We start from the raw sequence: 23,967 nt of genomic DNA on the forward strand, positions 1-23,967 counted from the left end.
CTCTGCTGCAGATCCCACTGCAGCGATAAAAAACTTTTGTTCACAGTGAGAGAATTTATCATTCGATAATTGCCTCCAGTATTTTTTTGTATTTCCTGATATCATCTCTGCAAGTCCAAACTGTTCCCCATGTTTGAGTGCTTGAAAGAGGAGGACCCCGAGGGACAAGGATCCCCTGGAGTGGTGCACTTAGTCAGATGACATCAACAGGGAGGTCAGCAAATCACTACAGTGGAAATAAAAATAGCCTCGGTGTAGCTGTACTGATTAGATGAACCGGGCTGAGCGTCCAGAGGACGAAGCATCTGGTTGAAGAAGACGCAGAATAGTTTGTGATTCACTTTGTGTTGCTCTAATCAGCCCTCAGATGAATCGCTCATCAGTTTGCTGCTGACTCTGTGAGCTCAGATCCATCACAGTGAGAGGGACTGACAGCAGCGGCCTCATATTTAATACATTCTCCACAGCAAAGAACTCCACTGCTGCTTAGCTTCGCATAAAGACTGGAAACAGCTCCGTCCAAAGGAAACACAATCTGCCAACCAGCAACTCTAAAGATCACTAATTAACACGTTATATCTTGTTTGTGTAATCCATACAAAACCCAAGAGGAGACCCATCATTAGGCATGTTTACATGGAGCTTACTAATCTGATTAGAACAGATTCAAAAGCCAAAACAGATTAAACACGATCCATATAAACACCTCAGTCAGCTGAAACAAGCCCAAACCGATTCAAATTTCAATCGGTTGCAGAGGAGTAGTTTAAACCTTTTTATTAACTGATCAAAATCAAAATCTCGTCTTTGGCTGTGTTTTTTCTGTCCATGCTCCGTCCCTCGCGTAAGAAAACGTGACAATGTATGTTTCTCCACTTCCAGAAAATGGCGACTTCCGAAAAGAAGTGGAGAGTTTGTATTGGCTGTTGCTTGACTAAAAGCATCAAAACAACAGCAAATACTGTGGTGAGCAGATGATAAATATCCATTTTAGCCATAAGTTTGACTTCAGCTTCCGGGGCGGACAGACAAGTTATGTTTAACTATAAGAAGAAATTTAGTATCAGGGACCTAAGAAAAGGTTTTCGTGGTTTGCCTTGGCTATGAATTGCAAATCACTACTGTATGGATGTTTGAGTGAGACTGAGTGAAGGAGCTTTGTAACTGCTCAGTGTGACAAAGTGCCATAAAAGCACCCTCCGCCTCTGCAGCCACTGAACAAACACATAGGTCAGTCCCCCTGATGTGCAGGAAAAGACTGAACCTGACTCATGTTATTAAAGAACTACTTCTCTTTTCTCTACAGCCTCAAACAACACGGTCCAGTCACCATGGCGACTGCACTTTGGCGTCAGCGTGCAGGACCATCGGAGGAATCTTTGTCGGAGATGCAAAGTCAGCTGCAGCAGTTTAAATCAGTTTTAATTGATTTTATGTTTTTATGGTGTTTCCTCATAAAAACAGCTCCGTGTGACTGAATCAGCACGAATAATCAGGACACTTCATTAGCTGCTTAATTGGACACAAATAAAATGCATAGCTGGCATTTTGTTTTATGCAACAATCTGCTTTTTACATGGAAATAAATCCTATCTGAGTACAGAATACACATAAAGCTGCATTAACATCGAGAGAGCACCAGAGACTGAAATGTGTCTCCTTTAATTACAGCTGCAGGAAGACTTCTCCCACCGAACCACATGCTAATGAAGCAGAAAGCGTCCCATTGACTGGCCATGTCAGAGGGGCTCCAATTACTGCAAGTCAACTCCAAAAAACAAGCGACGCCTCCAGTTATCCTTTCTGCTTTACTCTAGCTGATATCTACCTCAAATGATCCCCGCTGCCCTCTAGGAGCAGAAATAAAACACAGAACTGGTGAAACTCAGAGTTTCTGGCATCACCGGCTCTGTGGGAAACTCCTGTGATGGCAGCGCAGTGTCCCCGAGTGAGTGAGCAGCACAGATTCACATGAGAGATCCACACACTGAATAAAGAATATCACATCTGTCATGGAGAAATGTGTCTCTGGCATTAGGATTCAGTGAACGCCACATGGAGGCACTGATCTGTCAGCTGACAGGAGGGATCAGATCTGCGCTCAGATACATTAAAAATTCCTCCGTCTCTGAGGTGTGAACGTGTCCGATGCTCAGCATCAAACAACCATCCATCACTTAACAGCCAATCAATCATTAACAGAAGAGATTTTGCATGTTAAGATCTGCAATGCTGCTGTTTTTGAACCTGCAGTTAAACCTGCGCCTCCTACAGGCGATAAAAGCAGCGATGGTGGCAATTTAGAGCTGCAGCTGTAAACATGTCACAGTATGGTTCATCTACAGGAGCAAAAAAAAAGTAAGGGGCTATAATTTTAATATTTGCCACACTGCAAAAAAAATGAACAAAAAAACAGTTTGCAACCTGCAAAATGTACAAGTTTTCTTGACTGGAGCATATTTGTTTTTGCAGATATAGTAAATACTGGAAAGAGGACACACTGTTCAGAGTGTCAGATATGAGAGTGGTTTCATCATCTCGTCCAACTCTAGGCCGGAAAGCAAATGAGCGTATGTCCCAAACTGATGTCTTTCAGCTTTTTCTGGCATTGTATAATCAGACAATTGTGTCTTCAAGTGTGAACTGGAGGAATAGTCTGTCTTTGTCCACAATCATTTGATTTGCAAATCATTTTAGCGCTTCCAAGGACCAAATTAAAAAATTTTGAGCAAAAGTTGTATTCAACTATATTGATGTATTTTTAGCCACAATTTCTTCTCTTATTTTTCTTTCCTGAGTTTTTTTTCATTAGACGAAAAAAAAAGTCACACCAGCATCCCTTCCTCTGCAAAGGATGTATATTTAGGCCAACTATTAAAGAGAGAGTTCACCCTAAATTGAAAAATACATATTTTTCCCCTCACCTGTAGTGCTATTCATCAGTGTAGACTGGTTTTGTGTGATTTGCATAGTGTTGGAGATATTGGCCATAGAGATGTCTGCTTTCTTTCCAATATAATGGAAGTAGTTGGCACTCAGCTTGTGGCACTCAAAGTGCCAAAAAATACATTTGAAAAACTCAGCAGCAATGTCTCTTTCCAGAAATCATGACCCAGATAACAAAGACAATCCACAGACCTTGTTGTGAGCAGTTTCATGTAGGAACTATTTTCTTTTTACCAAACTAAACCCAACAACCGAATCAAGGAAGCATGCATCTACTCACAAAAGAGAGGCTTGTGCTTGCAACAACGCAAGTCGTAAACTTTAAAGGCGTCCTCTGTGACTGAATTAAGCTAGTTCAGTGGTGCACAGTGATGCACAGTGATGCGGGTGACGAGTGTAGTTCAGTAGAAAGAGAAAAGTTCAAGATATGAGCATGCAAATTTTTTTTTCATCTAACAATTGGCAAGAAAGCAAAAAAGTTTGTGAACACGTAAAGAGAAAAATTAAGAACATTTTAAGTACAAAATGCCTTAAAGGATAAAAGAAAACCTCAAAAACCTATAAAGTAAAATGCAGCATGACATGTCATATCATTTGTAACACTCATTGCTTCTAAGTGGTGCAAATTTGCAGCAGTTATTGGTTTCATTTTTCTGTATGTGTTACAGGTTGTCAGTGTAAAACCTGACAATCACCCAGCAGCTTCTCCTAAAATTTAAATGAGCAAGCTGTTGAGTGATCAATAAAATGCTAATTTTCGCACATGCTAAATATTTCCCATATCAAGAAAAAGAGAATGTGTGTTAGTATGCTCATGTGTTGCCGTGCACAGGCTGTGTTTCTCAAACCACCTACATGTGTGAAACCTTGATTCTACAGAGTGTCCAAGCGTGAAATTGGATGCTGTACAGCACAAATGTATCTCTCCCTTCCCCTCCTCCTCCTCCTCCTCCTCCTGTTGACTCCATCTCTCAGTTATGTCCTCCGTCGAATGTGTTGAAGACGGTGTAAAGACAAACGCGGCTCTTTGTGTCTCTGAAATCACTGGAATCGAGTTTAACTTGTGCTAAATTTGAAACAACGAGCATTTGTTTCATTCTGTTCTCAATTTTAAACCTACAGTGAGAAAACATTCAAAATGCAGAAAAAGCTTAAATAATTTACACTTCATAATGATAAATTCAACATTACAGCCAACCATTTTTCAAAGCTCCACATTAATATTTAGATTTAATTTCGGTCCTTCCAGGCAGAAATTTCTTTATGTACAGAAGTGATTCTCTTACTGATCGTGACGCCACCAGTTTCCAGTAAAAGACTGGCTCTCAGACACTTAAAATAATGCCTGAAATGTCAAATTCATGACAAATATTTTTACATTTATTTTTGTCAAGTCTGTTTTTGTGCAGACTGTTTTCCCGCTTTCAAAACGGGAAACGTTTTAAAGCAGAAGTAGCCCTACTGACATTACACTTATTTTTTATGTTCTTCATTAGATTTTTCAAAAAAATCTTGTTTCTTGTGATTAAGTGCACAATCTCATATAATTTTTTAAAAGCTCGACACGTTAAGATGTATATTTTTTGTCTGAGCATGCTCACCTTCAGTTTGTGCTCGTGCTCTTTGTTTACTCGAGCCAGCAGCTGGGCTTTGCGTCGGTTCAAGGCATCGATGAGGGCGTCGCACTGCGCCACCAAACAGGCCTCAAACTCCACTCCGTTCTCCTGCAACACAACAGACGAAGGCTGAAAAGAATAAAAGACCGAAAATACATAGGAACTAACTTTCAATTCAAAATGTACAGTTCACAAAACCAAAAGCAGAAGAGATGTTCATTAGCGGTGTATGTTGGGCATTTGTGGACACCAATTTAACGGCAAGACGAACACTGAAATTTACAGAGAATGTGAGTTTTATAGAAACCATAAAGTTCCCTTTGAGAAAAGTTATTTCAAAACTGCATCTTCAATTCACACGCCTCCTCCAGTAACTCAAAGTCATAAAAAGTGGGTGGATAAAATCACCAAGAAGCGTCAGCACCGTGCGATGACTGAGTAATGTCCGTACAATTATGCCTAGTAGAGTCACACATCCCAAATTTCCACCCCTCCTTCGCCTCCTCTCTTATCCTGCATCTGCCACCCTGATGGGTCACCCTTGAGCTTCATCTGACAAAGTGACGATAATCAACGAGGGCATTTAATCACACCCTGCTCCTCTAATCAGCCTCTTAAACTGACCACAGCTTTGTTTCCATGCGCAGCATGTAAATCTATTTCTGATCGATATATTGTGCTTAGACTAAGCACTGTACATGTGATACTGCTAAATGTAAACGGAGTACATTTATACTCAAATCAATATCGTCAACTTAAACCTGCAGCAGAGAAATACTGTGCTGTTGCTATGGCGATGCATCAGTTTCTTTGAATGTAGCTGCTTTTATTGATCACAGTGTTCTTTAAATCCTGACAGTCTGTGTCCACATATAGAGCACTATTTATCACTAAATATATTTTAGCACAAACTCAGTTCGTTAATCATGCCACATGCTGAAACTTCCATCATTTAAAGTAACAATGTGTAGAATTTAGGGCGACAGATTGACAGAAATACAATACACATAATTATGATTTTAATGAGTGTATTATTATCTGAAACTAGTGCTGCCTTCACATGGCCAACAACTTCTGTACGGCATTGGAAAACCAAACAGTCCGACAGATTGGCAGGACGGTAAATATGAAACATCCATGACGAGATTTTGCAATAATGACACTACGCTGTCAAAAAAAAACTGAATAAAATTTAATTACTTACTACTTAGAAATGCACCTGAAAACCTCATTATTCTCAAGTTCTTTCAACTAAATGTTATTATTATTATTTTCATATCATCATATTATATTTCATATGTTAGTTTAAATCTTTTAAATAATTTTTGCTTATTCTTTCACTTTTCTATCTCTCTCCTTTTAACTGTATTGTTTTAACCTTGATTTTTGTTAATTTTCTTTAAATTAAATTATTCTTTTTTATTATGTTGTTTTTTAATCTCTCCGTTCAGCAACTTGAACCTACATCTCGTATGTATGAAATGTTCTTTATGAATAATGCTGCGTTGTCTTACCTTTTTTAAAATGTATTTTTTCTGATAATGACCATTAGTTGTCCAGATTGACAATGTTTTGTCTTTGTTTGAGGAAACTACATAATTTCCATCATAGAAGATGGCAAAAAGATGGAATATTTTAACTTTGAACGGCCATGACTTCCATTATCTCCATTGCAAGTACTGTCTGCCTGCCTCACCAAATATTACCGTGCTTTTTTCATCCTTTAAGATGACATCCATTTTGCCGTTTATCGTTTCCCTGATTCCACATGAAAGCAGCATAAGATTCGTGTTTTTATTTACTCAGAATGACCTGTTTATCTACACAGGGTGCGGGTCCGTGTTTCTGCAGTAGCCAAGAGTGAGCAAACCAAAAACTGGCTCTAGAGAGGGCCTTTTGCATTTCTGTGTTACCTGAACACCTCTGTGGATTCTCTACATGTTTGGAAAGACAGGGATGAGGGCAGGGGTATTCAACTGGTAGACATCTACAACTTGAATGCTAGATGCCACTAAATCCAACATACTGCTCACTTAAATGACTCTAATTTAATGTATGATGTGTTGAAAGTGCACATAAAATACAGAACTTTCATCTGAAGCTTATGGTACCTTTTTAACAGAACAAATTTTAACTTTAAGTGTTGCTATCAGTAAGCTTTGATATTTTTCAACAACCACCATACGCCAAGCCAGAGATTACAAAATGTTAACAGTACAATAATACAATAAGCCTTGCTGTGTCTGTGGTGGACTGTGTGGGATCACAGAGGGGGATGAGAGACGGGCAGCAAGCTGCCAAGACAAGTCAGTACACCGGATCGAGGATGCAGAGGGTAAAGCAGCTGTTGTCTGTGTGTTTGTGTATTAAAGTACCTGGATGTGCTGCACCATGTTTCTCAGCTGAACCAGGAACTCCTTGGCCTCAGTGGCTCGGTCTGACAGGCCGTTGAGCGCCTGAGACAGCTGACCCTGAGGAGAGCACAGAGAGAGAGAGGACATTAGAGATGCAGCAGCAGCACCGCAGGTTGTGCTGCATACAAATAAGAATAAATCACCACTCCATTATAAAAAAAATATATGCTGAAACTTCAGGACAAAAAACATAAAAGATCATCAATATGACAAGACTCACATTTCAGCAGCCACTCGTGCATGAACATTTTGGGCTGCAAATGCAAACTGACAACAATGAACCAGTCGATTATGTGACAAACTGATATGCAACAATATTGAGGGTTGCAACTAAGAGTCATTTCAATGGTGATTAATCAATCAAGTATTTTCTTGATTAACTGATTAGTTGTTTGGTGTGTAAAATGTCAAAAAATAGTGTTTCCCAAAGCCAAAGATGACGCTCTCAAATGTCGTGCAACGACAAAGATGATTGGTTTACTGTCATAGAGGAGGGAAAAAACAGAAAATATTCACATTTAAGAGACTGGAATCAGAGAATTCTGACTTCTTTTTTGTCTCTTAAAAAAATATTTAAACCAATTAATTTAACATCCATTATCAAATTATTTCGCATTAATTCCTATAATTGACATTTGCAGCTCTACAGCCAAAAGAAAATACCATAATCCAAACAAAAACTAATAAAATAAGTAGATGTTCATGTTATAAGCAAATATCAATGAGTTTCTAGTTTTGCCATCTGTCTCCAAAAAATGCATCCCAGTTCTTCCCCTTTTTCACTCTTTTCTATTCTTGAAAAATTACAACAATTGTAAACTTATCTTACACTCAGGGACTAGACAAATATTTATAATTTCATATTCAATATTCCTATGTTTGGGGCAATTTAGCAAACCTATTAAATAATACAAAAAAAACTTAAGGTGACACGTTGAGCTAAAATAAAAGGTAAATTCATCATGATTTGAAGCTTTTCTTTGTTTTATGTGATGGTAAACTGAATAACGCTGTGATTTGAACATCTGATTTAACAACTAGTTTAATTCATGAAATGAAACTTGGCATTGTTTCCACACAATTTTCAGCCCAAAAAAATATTAATTGAAAAAATAACCAGAAAATCAATCCATCATGATAACAATCATTGCATTATTAGCACCTCTCTCTCTCATTAAAGCTTCAAACACAAACAGCATGACTCCCAAGATTAAATAAGGTTCCCCCATCTCCCTCCATCCTTTGCAAGTGGTGAGGGGGACTTTTGTATGTTTGTAGCACTTTTTTCCTTTTTAACTCTCAGCAGACCATTTTCACAGCACACATGTTGTAATGTTATAATAGGAAAAGCACCAGTGGATTCAATTCAACATTGACAACAGTTTCATTCCACTTAGGGGAGGCCCTGGTGTTCTGCATACTGGTCCACTTAAATAGCTTACCAGGACACTTAATGGAACTGAGCCATTGTTAATGTTACGTTTCACAGTGCTTTTCCTACCACGACAGGGCAAAATGACTGCGGGGAAAAAGAAGTCTATAAATAAATCTACAGGAAAGACACATGGAGGCAGCACAGCATGACACTCCAAGCAGATGCAGATTCCCAGGCCACTGTGGTCTGTCCACTTCAGATTATTAGCCATATGAACAGCCTACATACAGCCGTCATGCTGTGAAAATCTCACAACTCTTAATTTGTCAGTTTTGAAGTTTCCGATGAACTGAAACTGGTCAATTTACCAACAAAGCTGCTTTTCATCGCTGCTGAGAAACTGACATTTTGAAGAGTCAAAGTTTTCACCCTGGAGACAAAATGAACTGTCACGCATTCTCACACACAAAATGACATTTAAACACTAAGATGATTTATGTACAATGAAGCACTTTGCTGTTTCATGGTTTTATAATTGGATTTTGGTCCCTGGTCATGTAGAGCAAAGCTCTGTGCACGTGACGGGAAATACCACTTCTTTGGACTTGTGTGATGACACACAAATGCTGCTGTTTGGAAAAAAAAAGAGATGGGGTGTTCATGTATGTGAGGCGAGGCTGTGTGAACAAGGAGGTGACGGAGCGAGAGGACGCGGCCTGACCCTGTGGGAACCTCGTTCGGTTGAGTGAACAACCGTCAACTTGGGGAGTGTATTGTCTTCTGGGAGGAAAAGAGGGTACGGGGCTTTATCGAGCTAAAAGGAAAAAAAAAATCACTTCAACTCCGGATGAGAGCAATAAAACCTGGAACTAGCTGATACAGTGAAAAACGCTGTGAAAACAACTCTGTGTCAACGCAGCTCCTCGTATCTGACGTTAGCCGGTCGAATGGGAATCTGTCTGCAGGGGCCAACAGCTGACCTTTGACCTCAGCGTTTGGAAACCATGACAGCTGCCGCTAACATGAGTCTACTGCACCAAAGGACAGTCTGAGCTGGTAACAGCTGAGCAAAGACTGAAATGTAAACTTTTCGGATTGTGGAGGACTTCAAGTGACTTCCTCTTTGGTAACTTGGGACTCATGTTTCAACGTCTCAAGAGATCTGCATGAATGAAAATATATGATCTGTATGTTTTCTCCCATGTTAGTAAGTTTGTATAAAGGTTATCTCAAATGATATGGACAGATTTTTTTAGAACTGCAGCTAAAGATGTGCTCATTGTCAAATCATTTAGTCTAAAAATGTGAAAAAAAAGTCTGTTCCCAAAGCCCAAGGTAATGTTTTTAATGCTTGTTTTGTCTGATGAAACAATACCTTACAGACTTACTAAAAGCTATTGGGATTACGATAATATAAAAATGATAACAATTTTAACATTTACGAAGTAGAAAACAGCAGGTGTTTTGCAATTAAGCTCGTTAAAACAACAAATTGATAACTTAAGTTTAAGTATGGCGCTTCAGCGCTCTCTTTCGCTGCTGGTGTCTCCGAATTACCGCTTCGCACTCATTGTCCAACAGTTGATTCAAGTCAATGACTTTCTTTTACAAAACAGCGATTTTCCCAGCATTTTGTCTAAAATGTCTTTTTTTAAATGAAAATGCACAAATTAAATTCATCTGTAGTCACCACACCTCAGCCTTTCATACCTTCAGGTAATAATAATCAAGCAAAGTGAAATTATAAGTTATCTGTATTTTATTGGCCACGAGAAGCTGAAAATTATCGGTTTATGGTATCAGCTGAAATAATCATTATTGTGCATCCCTGAAAAAAAGTACTCCTTTAAGGTAGGCTATTGCTATTTCACCCAAGAGGATATAAATGTGAGCAGAGGAAATCTCACGGATTAGAAGAGAATAAACGAGTACATTTATATCCAAAACAGTAAAAACAAAAGCACACAGTTCCCATCCGTGCCTCCTGAAGTGTTGGTTCACTCCAGGTCAGCCTCACTTTCCAAGATGAGACTATTTCTGAGTCTCTGATATATCGAGATCCGTTTCACTTTATGGTTTTAAGATCCTGCCATCCAAAACGTTCCCTCAGACTCTGGTGGTTTCATTACACATCAGCCAGGTCACTCACACCTGCCCTTTCAGCTCGTCCTAAATTGGAGTTCATTTTCTCGTTCAGCTTTCTCATCTTCCTCTGGGTGATCCAGTGACGGACGCTGAGGGAGCTCCTGCATTTGTTAACAGTTAACAGTCAGCGTGCGCTCAGTGACAGAGCAGATGAAACGAAAAACACTTGATCGTCTGTAGGCGTTTTTCCGCAGTGTCTGTTCGAGAGCCTGCAGAGCTCAGTCCTCAAAACCAGGTCAAAACGTGCCATGAAAGCAGACGCTGTTTTATTTCAGCACAGCTTACGGCTACTTCCTGCTCGGTAAAGACAACAGTGACATGGTCGGCAGGTTGGCCTATGTTAAGACTTTAGTGACAAATGGGTTGAAGAGCATGACAGTACTGACACCAAAGCATGACCAGAGCAAGTGTGAGAAGCATTTTTTATTCAAGCTTTCTCTTCTCATACTGTGCAGTTTAAAGTGATAACAGTGGCAAAGTGAAAACTAATGAGTCCTTGATTTCAGAAAAGGGTGAGCTAAAAAAAGCTTCTTGTACAGTCGATGGCTGATTCTGTTGACTAGAAATTACAATATGACAATAACTAACAATTACTGAACTGCTGGTTTAATTAATTGAAAACTCAGTCTACAAGTCTTTTAATTTTACCGCTTGTTTACTTGAATAAGAACCCTGTCAAATATGCACATGATGACTACATGATAACATGCTTAAAGACATAGGCTGATATCTCTCACTCACTCACTACATAGGGGATCTATGTAGTGGACTCCATACTAAGTTTATCTGCAACATGAAAAGTTTTGGTTCATTTTCTCTGTGCCGTTAATTAACTTCATTGCTGTTGCACATTTAAAACATGCCGAATCAACAGCTGCTGGTGGTCCAATCCATAACAAACACAACATGCAAATTTGTAACAAATACATTATATTTCACAAAGTGTATTTCCCCAAGTTTAAATAAACATAACGTTACTAACTACTTTGTGGCTGTTTTTGTTGTGATGCGTTGCTCTGCTCACAGTAAACATATAAAGTTATACTGTCAGTCTGACAAGGGGAGACAGAGCAGCATGTTTCATAATGGAAGTAATATTCTGTTTAACATTTGATATGCTGAAGTTTGTTTAATCAGTTAGTCATGTAATAACTGGTGAATTTGATGTGTAATATTATGCATTATGTCATTATGGGACAAATCCCAGCAGGCAGTGAGCCAGCATTTTAATGTTAGTTGGCGGTGGTAGCCCTCTTCAGTAGAGCACCAGAAAATATCAAATCCTGATTTATTTTAACACGACCGATGACTGTACTAGTTAAACATGTGCAACAGGTTGCAAACAAGCTGCTCTCTCTCCTCTCGTCTGTCTCGGTGTCCGTCCCAGACGGTCTGTCCGTTCCTTCAGTGCAGTGTATATAGTGTTTGGTTAGCAACCATTGGTTGTGCTCTACCACTTTGCGTCCACTATATAGGGTTTAATAATTCCCACAATACGTGTGGACAGCATGCCAAAGTCATTATGGAGTGAGTAGTGAGGGATTTTGGACACACCTGTTGTTTAATACATTCCTCATAATTTGTGTTCTTGGATTAGGTAAGACTACAAACAAGACATCACCGAAACTCAGGCCTAGTCCACACGTACACGGGTATTTTTAAAAACACAATCTTTCCTCCTCCGGTTTCAAAAGAATTCCCGTCCACACCAACGGTATTTTAAAATAAAAACCTCTGGCCACATCAAAACATGAACGCAGGCTGTCAAGCGCAGACCAAAGCAACAGGTGGTGATAAAACAGCTACCTTAAGGCCACATTGACCAATCAGAAGCCTGAAGTCATACTTACTCATACTCCTCACACTTTTGCTCTTATGTTTCATGGTCAAAATAAAGACAGCACCCTCCAAACTCTTAGCAAACAGTCACTTGTGGGCAACAAGTTTGCCAATAAGAGTTTGTGCTTGACACTTACATTAATGCAACATGCCTTCAAGCTTGTTCATGGACGGTCAAAATAAAAGCACTACGCAACATTAGTGTAAAAAAGAGGATGCTGGAATGTTTGCAATAAGCTACGGAGGATTTGTTGAGGTGGTGGGGGGTGTAGGACGTCTTCTCTATTTGGGAGCTCTAATCATCTCAGTAATTAAGCCGAGTGGGAACACGTGCATGGCATGAATAATTCACAAGTGGCTCCGGGGCCATTCAGCGCGTTTCATTTTCTCTCTGCGGCCGAGCAGACTAGCCAATCTGTCACAGGAAAGCGCGGATGTCAGAGAGGCGTCAGAGCCAATTTGGATTAAAGCCCCCACTAGGAAGTGGGAAGTGCAAGGAGAGGAGGAGGAAGGTGTAATGTCACTGCTAAGCTCTAAAGCCACAGCAGAGGAGAAGCATTACTCTTCAAGCTAATTAAAAACACATATATCCATAAAATGTTTTCACGGTGAAGACAGATTTTGAGTTCACGTAACCTACTTTCAAAAAGCTGCGTTACCTCTCAGAATTTTTTAATATCTGCTCTTTCTAAGAGATTCAGGGTTAATACATTCTTTGGTGTTCTTTAAATGGTCTCTTTAGCCTCATTTAATCCTGTGTTTAATACACACTCATTTGGTTACACTCCGTAAACAAACTGAGTGAGGTCAACTTCTGGTGAAAGAAAACACCAAACTAACTACTTCCACTGAGGATCTACAATGAAAGAAAGTGGAAATTAATGCAATTTGGCACAGCTTGATTACTGATTGTGTTCCCCCTACAGTTATCAGTAACCAGAGACTCCAACATGAAAGGTTGTGGTTGTTTACACACGCTGCGGCAGCCCTCCGAGAATACAGTTTGAAATATTCAGCAGGCGACTTGATGATATTTACCATCTTGGGAACCTTTCTGTTGTTAAAAATTAAGCTCTTACATCCTCCAACACACTGGAAGAGTTAATACTTGGCCAGATTGTGATACTCCTCCGTGTTCAACAAGATCTCACATGAAACCCATCTTCTGCAAGCAGAGCCTAAGTGGCTGGTGCATTATTCATCGCTTATATCTGCTGTCATCAATAATGCAGAAGAAGTCGTTAACTATCCACACACAAAAAGGCCATGAAACTCAGATTTAAAAAAAAAAAAAAGTTGCCACAGTTTTCTGCATGTGAGAAAGAGTCCTTATTCGACGGACACCTGGGATTGCACAGCAGGAAATGGGGCAGAAGTGATCTATTCTCGTCAGCGCTGGATTTATCTGGCAGGGCGGCGTCTTCTGTACATGATCAAGTCGCCTAAACATGCTGATTAGTTTGAATGTGTCTTTCTGTACACAGAAAGAGTGAAACAGAGAGTGTTGATACTGCTACATCTCTGGAAGAGGAAGGTATGTTTCAAAAGATCCTGTCAGGTAGTCCGGTCAGGTGTCCGCAGTCCTATTTCATTCCCAAGTCTTCAAAGGCCAACACTTTGTCAGGGAATTTCAGCGTCAGATGCAAAAAAAAGCACCTTTTAGAGCAATATGATACACTGCCAGGTTGTAAGTCGCTGGGGCGGTGGGAGTGAGGGAAGTTGGATGGGTACAACAAACCCTGGACTTTCAGCTGGGAGCCTGCTGTTGGTTTCATGTGTGAATGTTGGGCCGAACCATGATGTTTTTTTCTTAACCTAACCACAAGGATTTGTTGCACAAAGAAACTTAAAAGCAACATGTTTTACTGATGTAGATAGACAACTGAGCCCAATCAAACTTCAAAACTGCATATGGAAAAAAATGAATAAATCACTAAATATTCATATTAACAGCCAAACTGGTTGCAAATTGCAAGATTCTGAGTAGAGTACAGCCCTGGTAAGCAGTATGTACTTAGCATGAATAAAGTTTACTGGGTGCCGTGGCGGCCTGGGAACAGCACCATTTTGCATCCAACTGAGGATCTCATCACTCTGCCGTTAGCTGTCTAATAGAGGCATAAAATTCTATCAAAAAAAGGTTTTAAAAAGCAAGTTTCTGCTACTTTTTGGATTTAACATTTGAGACTTGCCCTTTGGCTACTGTCTGTTAATTCCTGCAAACCTCATCTCCTCCTCTGAACCTTCGATGATGCAGCTTCTCCCACTAAATCCTCTTTCATCTCTGTCGTGTGCGAATAGGATTTAAGTCAATTTGTTTATTTGTCCTCAAAATAAATAACTTTGTTTTTTGAAGGCCCTGCACACCCACACAGGTGTTTCAAATTACCACTGTTGATTAACCTCCTGTGAGGTAATGATGTCAGTGTTGTTGCTATGGTTACCTGCAGCCTAATATAAAAAGGGGAGTACAGGATAGATAGGATGGAAAATTTGTTGTAGTGTAACCAATACCACTCAGTCCAACTTCTCATTTTCATCAGACCAAAATAATGATATGATCTGGCTTCTTAGGTTCATGCAGGTTATCATATAAAGTTTGCACTTATAGGGTGAGATAGTCACGGCGCTCGGCAAAGCATGAACTGCAAAAAAACATTTATTGGGGTGAAATACAAAGTTTTTAGGGAATACCCGTCAATTTGGATTTTGGCCCACCCACTGACATCTAACTCGACCAATAAGATTGTCTCTAACTGTCCATCAAATCAGATTTTTGCTCTGTAAGGTGTCAACTGTCTTTTGGTCACGACACTGAACACAAACTGAGGATAATTACATCAGTTCCTCCTGAAAGTTTGTAACCTTATCAGCTAAATCGAAACAATGTCACTGATTATGATTATGCTGATGATAATTATGGGGATGATGATGAAAACAGGTTCACTGCAGGTGATAACCTGTCATGATCATCTGCTGCACAAATTTCATGTTACCTCACTTTCTTATGCAACAAACTGATGTCCTCATTTAATGTGGGCTGACTGTGTTAGGGCAACCAGATGTGATGGAACATAATAAATTATTCTGTTTTGATGTCCTCATAAAATCTGACAACTTTCCTTTGGTTTAGACTCATTTATATACAGAAAATAATTTTAAAAAGTAATTTCTGTCTTTCTCTCAGTCGGGCCACAAAGAAAAACTGGCACATTGGAGTTTTGAGGCATTTATCTCTCTCAGGTTGAAATATTCAGCCGGACTGTGTTCCCGACCAGCAAAGTTATATAAAAATATATCAAAGCAAAAATACCTTCAGTGTAGAAGCCAATGTTTTCTGTGCGGGCTAAAGATGACAAGATGACCCAGACTGGACATGAAATATTCTGTTTCTCATCAAACACACTGAGACATTCAGTGCACTCTCTTTCCTGCTCAGTCACTCTTTCACTTCCTCTCTTCGGACATTCTGGGTCATTCTGTCGCTATCATTTTGCTGTCCCTTATCTCCCTATTTCATTAGCATTTACGCAGCTAATTTCTTAACATGGTAGCTCGAGGGGTAAATAGCGCTGCCTGTAATGGAGCGTGGTCGACCTAAACGGCTTTGAGACATCCAAGCCACCCTCACTGTGTGCATCCCGCCTTCGTCCCCCTTCTCATCACACAGTCATAGTCTGCTATCGAGAACAATCGAGCATACGTGTCTTTTATCTGCACACAATCACTTATCAAAGACAATGTATACTTAAAGAATTAGTCTCTGTTGACACCACGGGCCGCTGGCTGACGTCGTAAATAACGTACGACTCGGGAGGACACTCCACACTTCTTCACTTACAAAAAAAGGGCAGAAAACAAAAGTAACGTCTTGCTGCGTACAGTTTGGTACTAAAGCCAAAAAACAGTCTCAACATGGATCAATTTAAAAACATTATCAATACATTAACTAGGGCTGTGTAATGACAATAATCTAATACAGGGGTTTTGATTAACAATATTGCGATATATTGCAATAATCACACCGACATATGCATAAAAAAGTATGAAATAAAAACAGTGGGATCTGTATTTTTAATTATCATAGTCCCCTCAACATCTTAGCACTAATTTCTGCAATCTGAGCAGATATAGCTTTTATTTGGCTATATCAGAAAAAAGTCCTCACAAGAGTCTTTAGGTCAACAAATTAAGAAAATAAAAATCAACAAATAAGAATCAATTGGGTATTTGAGGATAGTACAGTATCACAAAACACAATATTATTAAACTCAAATGTACTGATATTTTCTTGCACTCCTAATGTTAACTATCTATTTACTCATGCAATATTTTTAAGTCAATAAATGGCATAGAGCCCATATGGTTGAACTGAGAATACAAAAGTAAACCAACAACGTTAACCTACAATTTCGACCAACAAATCATTCAACATTACAACCAAAAAATCCAACAATCCTGGACCACGTAGCAGACTGGCACATCCCATTTAACTGCAACATCATATTTCGACTCTGGCCTCTTTGTTGTATATTAGCCCGTTCTTATTCTAAACTGACGGTGTATCATCTGTTCTGTGTGATATCAACACTGAAGGCACCCATTGGCATCTTTATGAGATGCACCAAGTCAGTTTTTTCTCCATCTACCTCCAATCTAGTTTTTACTAATATCTGAGGTAAATATCTCTTTAGCTGCTAAATGTTCAACTACATTCACCAGCTGGTTGCTAACTGTGTTTTTCTCTGCCATACAGCTGCTTTAATAAGGCTATTTTGCTGAAAACAGGTCAATTAAAGTATTGATGCTTCTGCTTTGCTGTGATTAAAGTTGCAGGAGCCTGTGGTGGAAGCATGTGACCTGATCAAAACTAGGTGTTTATAGGGGGCAGATGACATGAGCTAAAGGATTTTGATGAGCGACTTCTAATTTTAACATCTACAAATGTTTGGTTAAATCAGCAGCTGCACTGTATATTTATTATTATTAATGTTGCTAATGAATTCTATCAAGTTCTGTGCGAAAGAAGCCAGGTGCACATGTGTTTGTGTTCTCCGTTGCCATGCAGTTGTTCGTGGTAAAGCTGTTATGCTGTATTTTCCATCTGGACTATTATCTGCATGGCACATTTAACCAATAAGGATTCATTAATCATCTGTATGGGACAGTTTGATGCTGGTCTTTGTCTGGATGTCCTGCATGTTGAGCAGACACACAGCGGGACCGACTGCAGATACAATGGGTCCAGAGTGACAGCCAGCCTCATTACTATTAGCAGACAGGAGTTAAACCAGGTGAGCAGGACGGGGATCCCGCCGCCTGTGTCTGACTCTTCAAGGCTTTCCTCCCCAGCTCCCGCTGAGCTCAGGCAAAGCTGCAGGTTGCTCATCCAAATACGAATCAACTGCTGCTGCTGACAACATCTGCCTCGTGATTGAGACAAGTCTTTTAATATTCGCCCCAGTACCTGCTCTGTCTGTCCTCATTAGCCTGCTTTTTGGGGCATCTTGGATGGGAGCTTGCAGAGAATCTGTCTGTGTTAGCTTTTGTGTGAGGGTGTCTGTTTATGTCAGGAGGCTTAGGATCAAACACATGGCGACATTAAAGGGGAACACACGTGCACACTGAAAGAGAGAAATCCTTGAAGGTGAGGTGTGTAAGATTTAGGGGGTGTTAGTGGCACATTATTGTGATGCAGATTGCAACCAGCTGAAGCTGCTCCCAGTTAGAATTCCTTCAGTGTTTATTATTATGACGGTTTTAATGGGGAATCTTATTATGCTATATATCATCTCCAAAACAGAAGGACCAGCACAAACACTGAATATACAGTTTCACGTTACACTATACCAGTGATACTCAGCTTGTGGCCTGTGGGCCAAATCTGGCCAACGATAGTGTGCCAGGTGGCCTGCCGACCATTTTCTGATGTACAATAACATTTAAATTAATTCACAGTGCTATTTCTTTTTTCTTTGAATGCAAATAAGGTGCCAGAGTGCATATAGCATTTAAATAGATTGATTTTTTCATTTTTTACCCAGAAAAGTGCCAGGGGAGGACCCTCTGACAGAGGTCCCTGCTAAGTATTTATATATTTAGTATTTATATCTTATTATTATTATTATTAATGTTCTTTTATTAACTGGCTCCTGGCCTCCTGGCATTTTACGTAAGTGGCCACCAGGCAATGTAAGTTGAATATTCCTTGTCCTACACTGTTTGGCATGACTCAGACAGGCTGCTGGCCTAGCACCTGCTAATGTGTGCTCAGCATTTTTGTCTGATAACTTAAAATCCAGATCTTTAGGAGGTTTTTACTGTGAGCCGAATTATCTGCAGAGGTCTCTCCCTCTTTGAAACAAACAGACCCAGTGATTTTAACCCATAAAAACACCAAATAAGGCAGTTTCACGTTACAGGTTAGTGCTTTTCAAATGCTTTTCAGCATGGTGGAGACAGGCCGCGAGCCCAGCAACTGCTGATGTGGGCTCATCTTTTTTCTCTGATAATTTAAGGCACAGATGTTCAGGAGGTTTTTACCAGGAGACAAATTATCTGGAGAGGTCTCTTCCTCCTCAATACAAGCAGACTGTAAACTGGTAAAAACACTAAATAAAGGGTTAATACTCTGGGCTACTGTAGAAACATGGATGCCCAAGATGGTGGACTCAGCCATGGAGGACCCGCTCCCAATGTGGATACAATAAACAGCTTATTTTAAGGTACCAAAAACACTACCGTTCTTATTTTTTGGTTGATTTTACCCTAAAAGAAACATATTTAATATGTTATATACCATTTCTGCCAATGTATTCTCCTAAACACTACACACTGAAACTTTAAATCACTTGTGAATTCCTCAAATTCCTCACTTCTTCAACCTCCTCCTGCAAGCATGCAGAGCTCAAAGGGTAATTTTCAGGCTTGTCTATGTTAAAATCTCCTCTGCCGCCTCTGATTTATCTGTCCTTTCCATTGCAAGAGGGCAAATTACTAATTTTCTGCTACAATCTGCTACTTATTTTCTGCACACCCACGCATCTTCTTGTACTTAAACTTCCATGTGATTAATCACCTTTAATTGCCACTAAACACACTGAGGCGACAGAGCTTGACCTAGATTGCATTTGGGGTCCTGCGCGACCTCCTGTGACACCCGTGAAGATCTGAGGACCACTCACCATGTAGAGATTTAACAGTCTGACGAAGCCCCTTTACTGTTTTTAATATGATTTACAGAGATTAACACAGACATCCTGTCACCACATAAAACCCTCTGACACAAATCTGAAGAGGCAGACGAGAGCCGGGCGAGTCGCACTGTGTAGCTCTTAAATTTCTACTCGTCTTTCGTGACTGAAATTGACTTTGGAGATGTGAAATTGATTACCATCACAGTTTAGACACGGTCACGCAGTCCAAAAGGGAGGGTTGGAGATAAAACAAAGTGGGCTTTTATTGCCTGTGAGACAAGCGGAGAAGATGAGAAGATGTCTAATGATCTGTAGCCACATTCATTTAGACACACATGTACTGTAGAGGCGAGAGGGAAAAAGCTGTAAAGCATCTGGGATGGATTCCTCATGGGGTCCGGTATCTCGGAGACCTCTGCTGCTCCACACAACATCAAGAGGGATTTGGTTGCCATGGCGGCAGGTGGTTTAACTCTGTCTCCATACAGAGAGAAATGTTTCACAGCGATAGAGCGAGCACAGTTTGTCCCAACGCACCAAAACGACGACACCAACGATGATGCTGCAGATTAAAAACCTTGAAGAAAATCCCAGTTGTAAAATAGGAGAGATCTTATTAAATGATATAAGCAAGCTTGTTTTTAGCTCAGAAATGTAAATGCTGCAGGTGTGCATTTAAGATGTTGTCGCTAAGTAACAAGGTTCAAGTTTCTTGGTGTTGCTCTCACTGCATCAACATTAGACAGTGATGCTGAAACATGCTGCAGCTCAGTCAGAAGATCAAACAACCAGCAGCTTTGATCAGTTTTGAGGGGAAAGCACGGTGTTAATGTGTGAGTGTGTTTGTGTACATTTGTGCATTTTGTTGTGCTTGTATGAGTGGTTTACTTGGTGAAAGAACATGTACTTGAATATGGATGGTATTGGGCCCAATATAGAATAATAACACCATCAGCGTTTAGTTCCCTATGAGCCTTATTTTCAATATGCTATTCTCTCTGCCAACATGTACGATCTCCTGGGAAAAGGAAGGCAAAAAAGGAAGTGCATCAACCACTGCACAACAAAAACAAGAAGAGGATAGCACCAAAGCTTTCCCTGGTAGCTCTCCCTAGTTATCAAAGAGTTTCAATAGCCCTTTGTACACAGAGATCGTGCGATAGAGCCGTTACAAACTCCCCTCTTTCCATTTGCTTTGCATTTTTACACTGAACCAAACAACGTTGGCATCATGACACCCATTATGGCATTTTAGACAGCATGCTGCCGTCCTGGGAGCAAAAGAATCATGATAGGCGCTACGTTTAACACAACAGCACCAGCCTCTAGTTTGCCATAACATTTGCGTCTGCAGCTGTTTCTAAACATACCAATGGCACAGCATGCTGACAACAATCATTTACAGTCTCTTTTTCATAGCAGCTGATCTGGTCCTCTGCTCAGAGGTCAAGGAGCTCCTAGACTTTATTTTCTACCAACTTTACCGACATGCCAAAAGCCTGTTTTGACCACTTAAGACTGGTGTGGAATGAAGTAAATACAAATAAGCAGGTGTTTTCTGGGCCCTGCTTCGCAAATGTGAGAATTTTCTGCTTTTGTCTTTTTTCGAGCATCATATACGCTAATATATAGCAGGATTGCAAAGATACAACAAGGGCTTTAAAGTTGTCACCTTGGGTTCTTGGAAATCATTTTATGATCTAAAAAAAAAAAAAAAAAAATGACGGTGTAGTCCAACTTAAAACAACCAAATCTTACATTTCAGGCAACAGCCAATAACAAATGGGAGAATGGGGGGAGTGACCAATCAGAGGAAGCCAGTGCCACCGCTTTGGCTCCATCCTTGGGTCTCTACACTCTGTGTGCATTATGCATCAGTGACACACAAGAATCTACTGTATGTCTGCGGGATATGGAAAACAGTTTCATTTTTCCCCTGATGGCATGTGAAGAACACCCCCAAGCTCTGAAAGATGCCCATCCTCAGCGCTGCCAGCTCCGAACTCTCCGCCATCTGTTAGAGTCCTGCAGGCAGCAGCTTCAGATAACAGGTCAGAAATAAGCAGATGCATGGCAGAAGCCAAAAACAGGGCGACAGGCTGGTACCATTGCTTGGTTTCTAAAAATGCTGCTTTCAGCTCTTTTTTTCCAGTTTGGATTCAAGAAAGATGAAGGAGCAACTTCTCAAGTGATGGCAATTTGATGTGACAGAAATGATCAGCCCCCCTCTGATTTTTCCATCAATTTTATGATTGCCTCATACATCTGAGGTGATGCACTATCTTCCTCGACCATCTAGAGGAGATGATTGGTTCTAGAGATCTGTTAAATGGCTGTTTTTGGACATAAAAGACCAATTTTAGCTGTACATGAAGAGGATAGCTTATCTTCAGGTGTGTGTGCACAAAACTCAATGCATTCACCTCAATTTGGCAACACCATCACTACAGATCATCCTCTCTGAGCATGTGGGTGCATGAGTGAGTACTGGAGAGCGTCTATATCTGGCTCTACATCCTCCCTCGCCACTGGAGATTGTGGAGGTGAGGCTGCAGAGGCGTGAATAAAATCAGCTCTGCAGCCCTCTGAAACACCTCCCTACCCACAACAACTCAGCCTCCAAAATAGCATCTCAGTCCACAGTATGGGCCTGCATCTGTGCTTCAGTGCTGGCTCTTATTAGCTCCAGTATTAGCCATGCCTAATGATCTCTGGGGCGCCTGTTGAGCTGTCAAACCACAAAGGGGAGTGGGACATATATTTAGAGTGCTGGAATCTGCTGTATGGAGGCTCAGGAGACAAATGGTCAAGAGCTGACATAATACCAGATTCAATGTGCAACTTAAAGATGAGACAGAAGCAGTTTCATATTGATAAAGGCAGCCTGCTCCTGGTTGTCCACTCGTGAACAGAATTTCAAACAAAGCCTCCTGACAGCTTTGCGCACCAAAGATACCACAGTTCCCACTTTGGAGACGTGCACATTCCTCGTAATGTGAGCTGGAGGTGTGTCAGGGAGCAAACGCATCCACATACTATACAGTGCATTTTAAAGCATTCATTTAAATCCAATGTGACAGAGCAAACATTCCCAGAGCTCCGTACATCTACTGGAGTCTAAGCGGAACTGACAGGATAGCGCAAATTATTTTCAAGGCAGACTTGTTGCTCAAGAGAGTGATGAATCATTGTGAATAAACGATACACACACAAACAGAGAAAAAGACGCACAGAAAATGAAGATTTAGCAGCTTTTTACGCACGTACCTTATGCAGTTTCCACATTGCGCCCAAAGCTTTGACTTCGTGTGTGCCGTGTTTGCCTTCTTCCAAACACTGATAACACACAGGCATCTTACACTGCACACAGTACATGCTTAGATTCTCAAGTTCGTGCTCTGTGCAAGTTGAGATTTTGCGCGGACTCGCGCGGCGACTTATCCGCCCCTGCGCTGGCGGAACCAGGCGATGCTTGGCGAGGGGGCCGCGGGGAGGGTGGCACCGGAGGCGGCACGGGTCGCAGTAGAAGACGTCGCACTGCTCGCACATCACGGTGGCCTCCTTCGGACTTTTCTCGCACAGCTGACACTTGAGCGCAGCCGCTTTGCTCTGCTGGTACCTGTCCACGACCCCCTCCAACACTCGGTTTTTGGGGAATCCGCGGAGTCCCCGGTCGTCCAGGATGAGGCTGCGGTGACACTGCGGGCATGTGATACAGGAGTTGCGGGGGATCGGGGGTAGAGAGCCAGGTTGTGGGAGCAGGTGCTGCTGCGGTGGAGGCTGGGGGACAGTCGGGGGGAACACCCGCACCCCGTTTGGTGATTTTTGGCAAGGGGTGGTCGGAGCGCTAACGAAGCCCCCATAAGAGCCATATCCACTGTCCGCCTCACTGTACAAACTCATTTTATCCAAATCCAGGTAATCATAGTCGGAGACGCCGGATCCGGAGGCTCGGCTGCTCTGTGGGGACTCAGCGTCTGGGGTTTGCACGAGAATATTCCGAGCACACGCCAGGCAAATGTTGTGGGAGCACGGCAGGATGATGGGCTCCCGGAAAAAAGAGCCGCAAACAGGGCATTTTAACTCTTCCTCCATTTCATCCATGGCTGCTTCTGAGAGGTGGGAGATTCCTCAGCGGAGTGTAAACAGGAGAAGTTAGAGCGGAGTCTCAGCTGATTAGTCTGCTGCTCTGTTTGTGCGTAAACGGAGCTCCAGTCGCGTCCTACTGCGATTACTGCAAGTGCAACCTTGACCAGAGGAAAGGCATCAGCAGCGAGGAGGCAGACTATCCGATACCACACACTCTTCACCAATAGGCGACCAGCATCAGCTCAGACTGGGTTACCATTGGATAACCAGTGGATTCCCATCAACCATTGGGTGACTCAACTGTCAGTGTAAAGAGGTTCCGTTAATAAGATTTACTGCCAGATATA

At 41.1% G+C, this 23,967-nt stretch overlaps 1 protein-coding gene across 2 annotated transcripts in view; it reads right to left on the bottom strand.

Annotated features, from left to right (window-relative positions):
- Window positions 1-23,745, bottom strand: part of trim9 (tripartite motif containing 9) — a 44,667-nt gene extending 20,922 nt beyond the window's left edge. For both annotated transcript variants that reach the window (XM_042500706.1, XM_042500705.1), the window contains exons 1-3: window positions 22,799-23,745; window positions 6,938-7,033; window positions 4,548-4,670 (exon numbers count right to left, since the gene is read on the bottom strand). In XM_042500706.1, the coding sequence (XP_042356640.1) occupies window positions 4,548-4,670; window positions 6,938-7,033; window positions 22,799-23,635 (1,056 nt within the window). In that variant the 5' untranslated portion in view covers window positions 23,636-23,745. The remainder of the gene's footprint in view (window positions 1-4,547; window positions 4,671-6,937; window positions 7,034-22,798) is intronic.
- Between the last annotated feature and the right edge of the window lie 222 nt (window positions 23,746-23,967).

This window comes from Plectropomus leopardus, chromosome 14 (genome assembly GCF_008729295.1).
Source record: "Plectropomus leopardus isolate mb chromosome 14, YSFRI_Pleo_2.0, whole genome shotgun sequence".
Lineage (NCBI taxonomy): Eukaryota > Metazoa > Chordata > Actinopteri > Perciformes > Serranidae > Plectropomus > Plectropomus leopardus.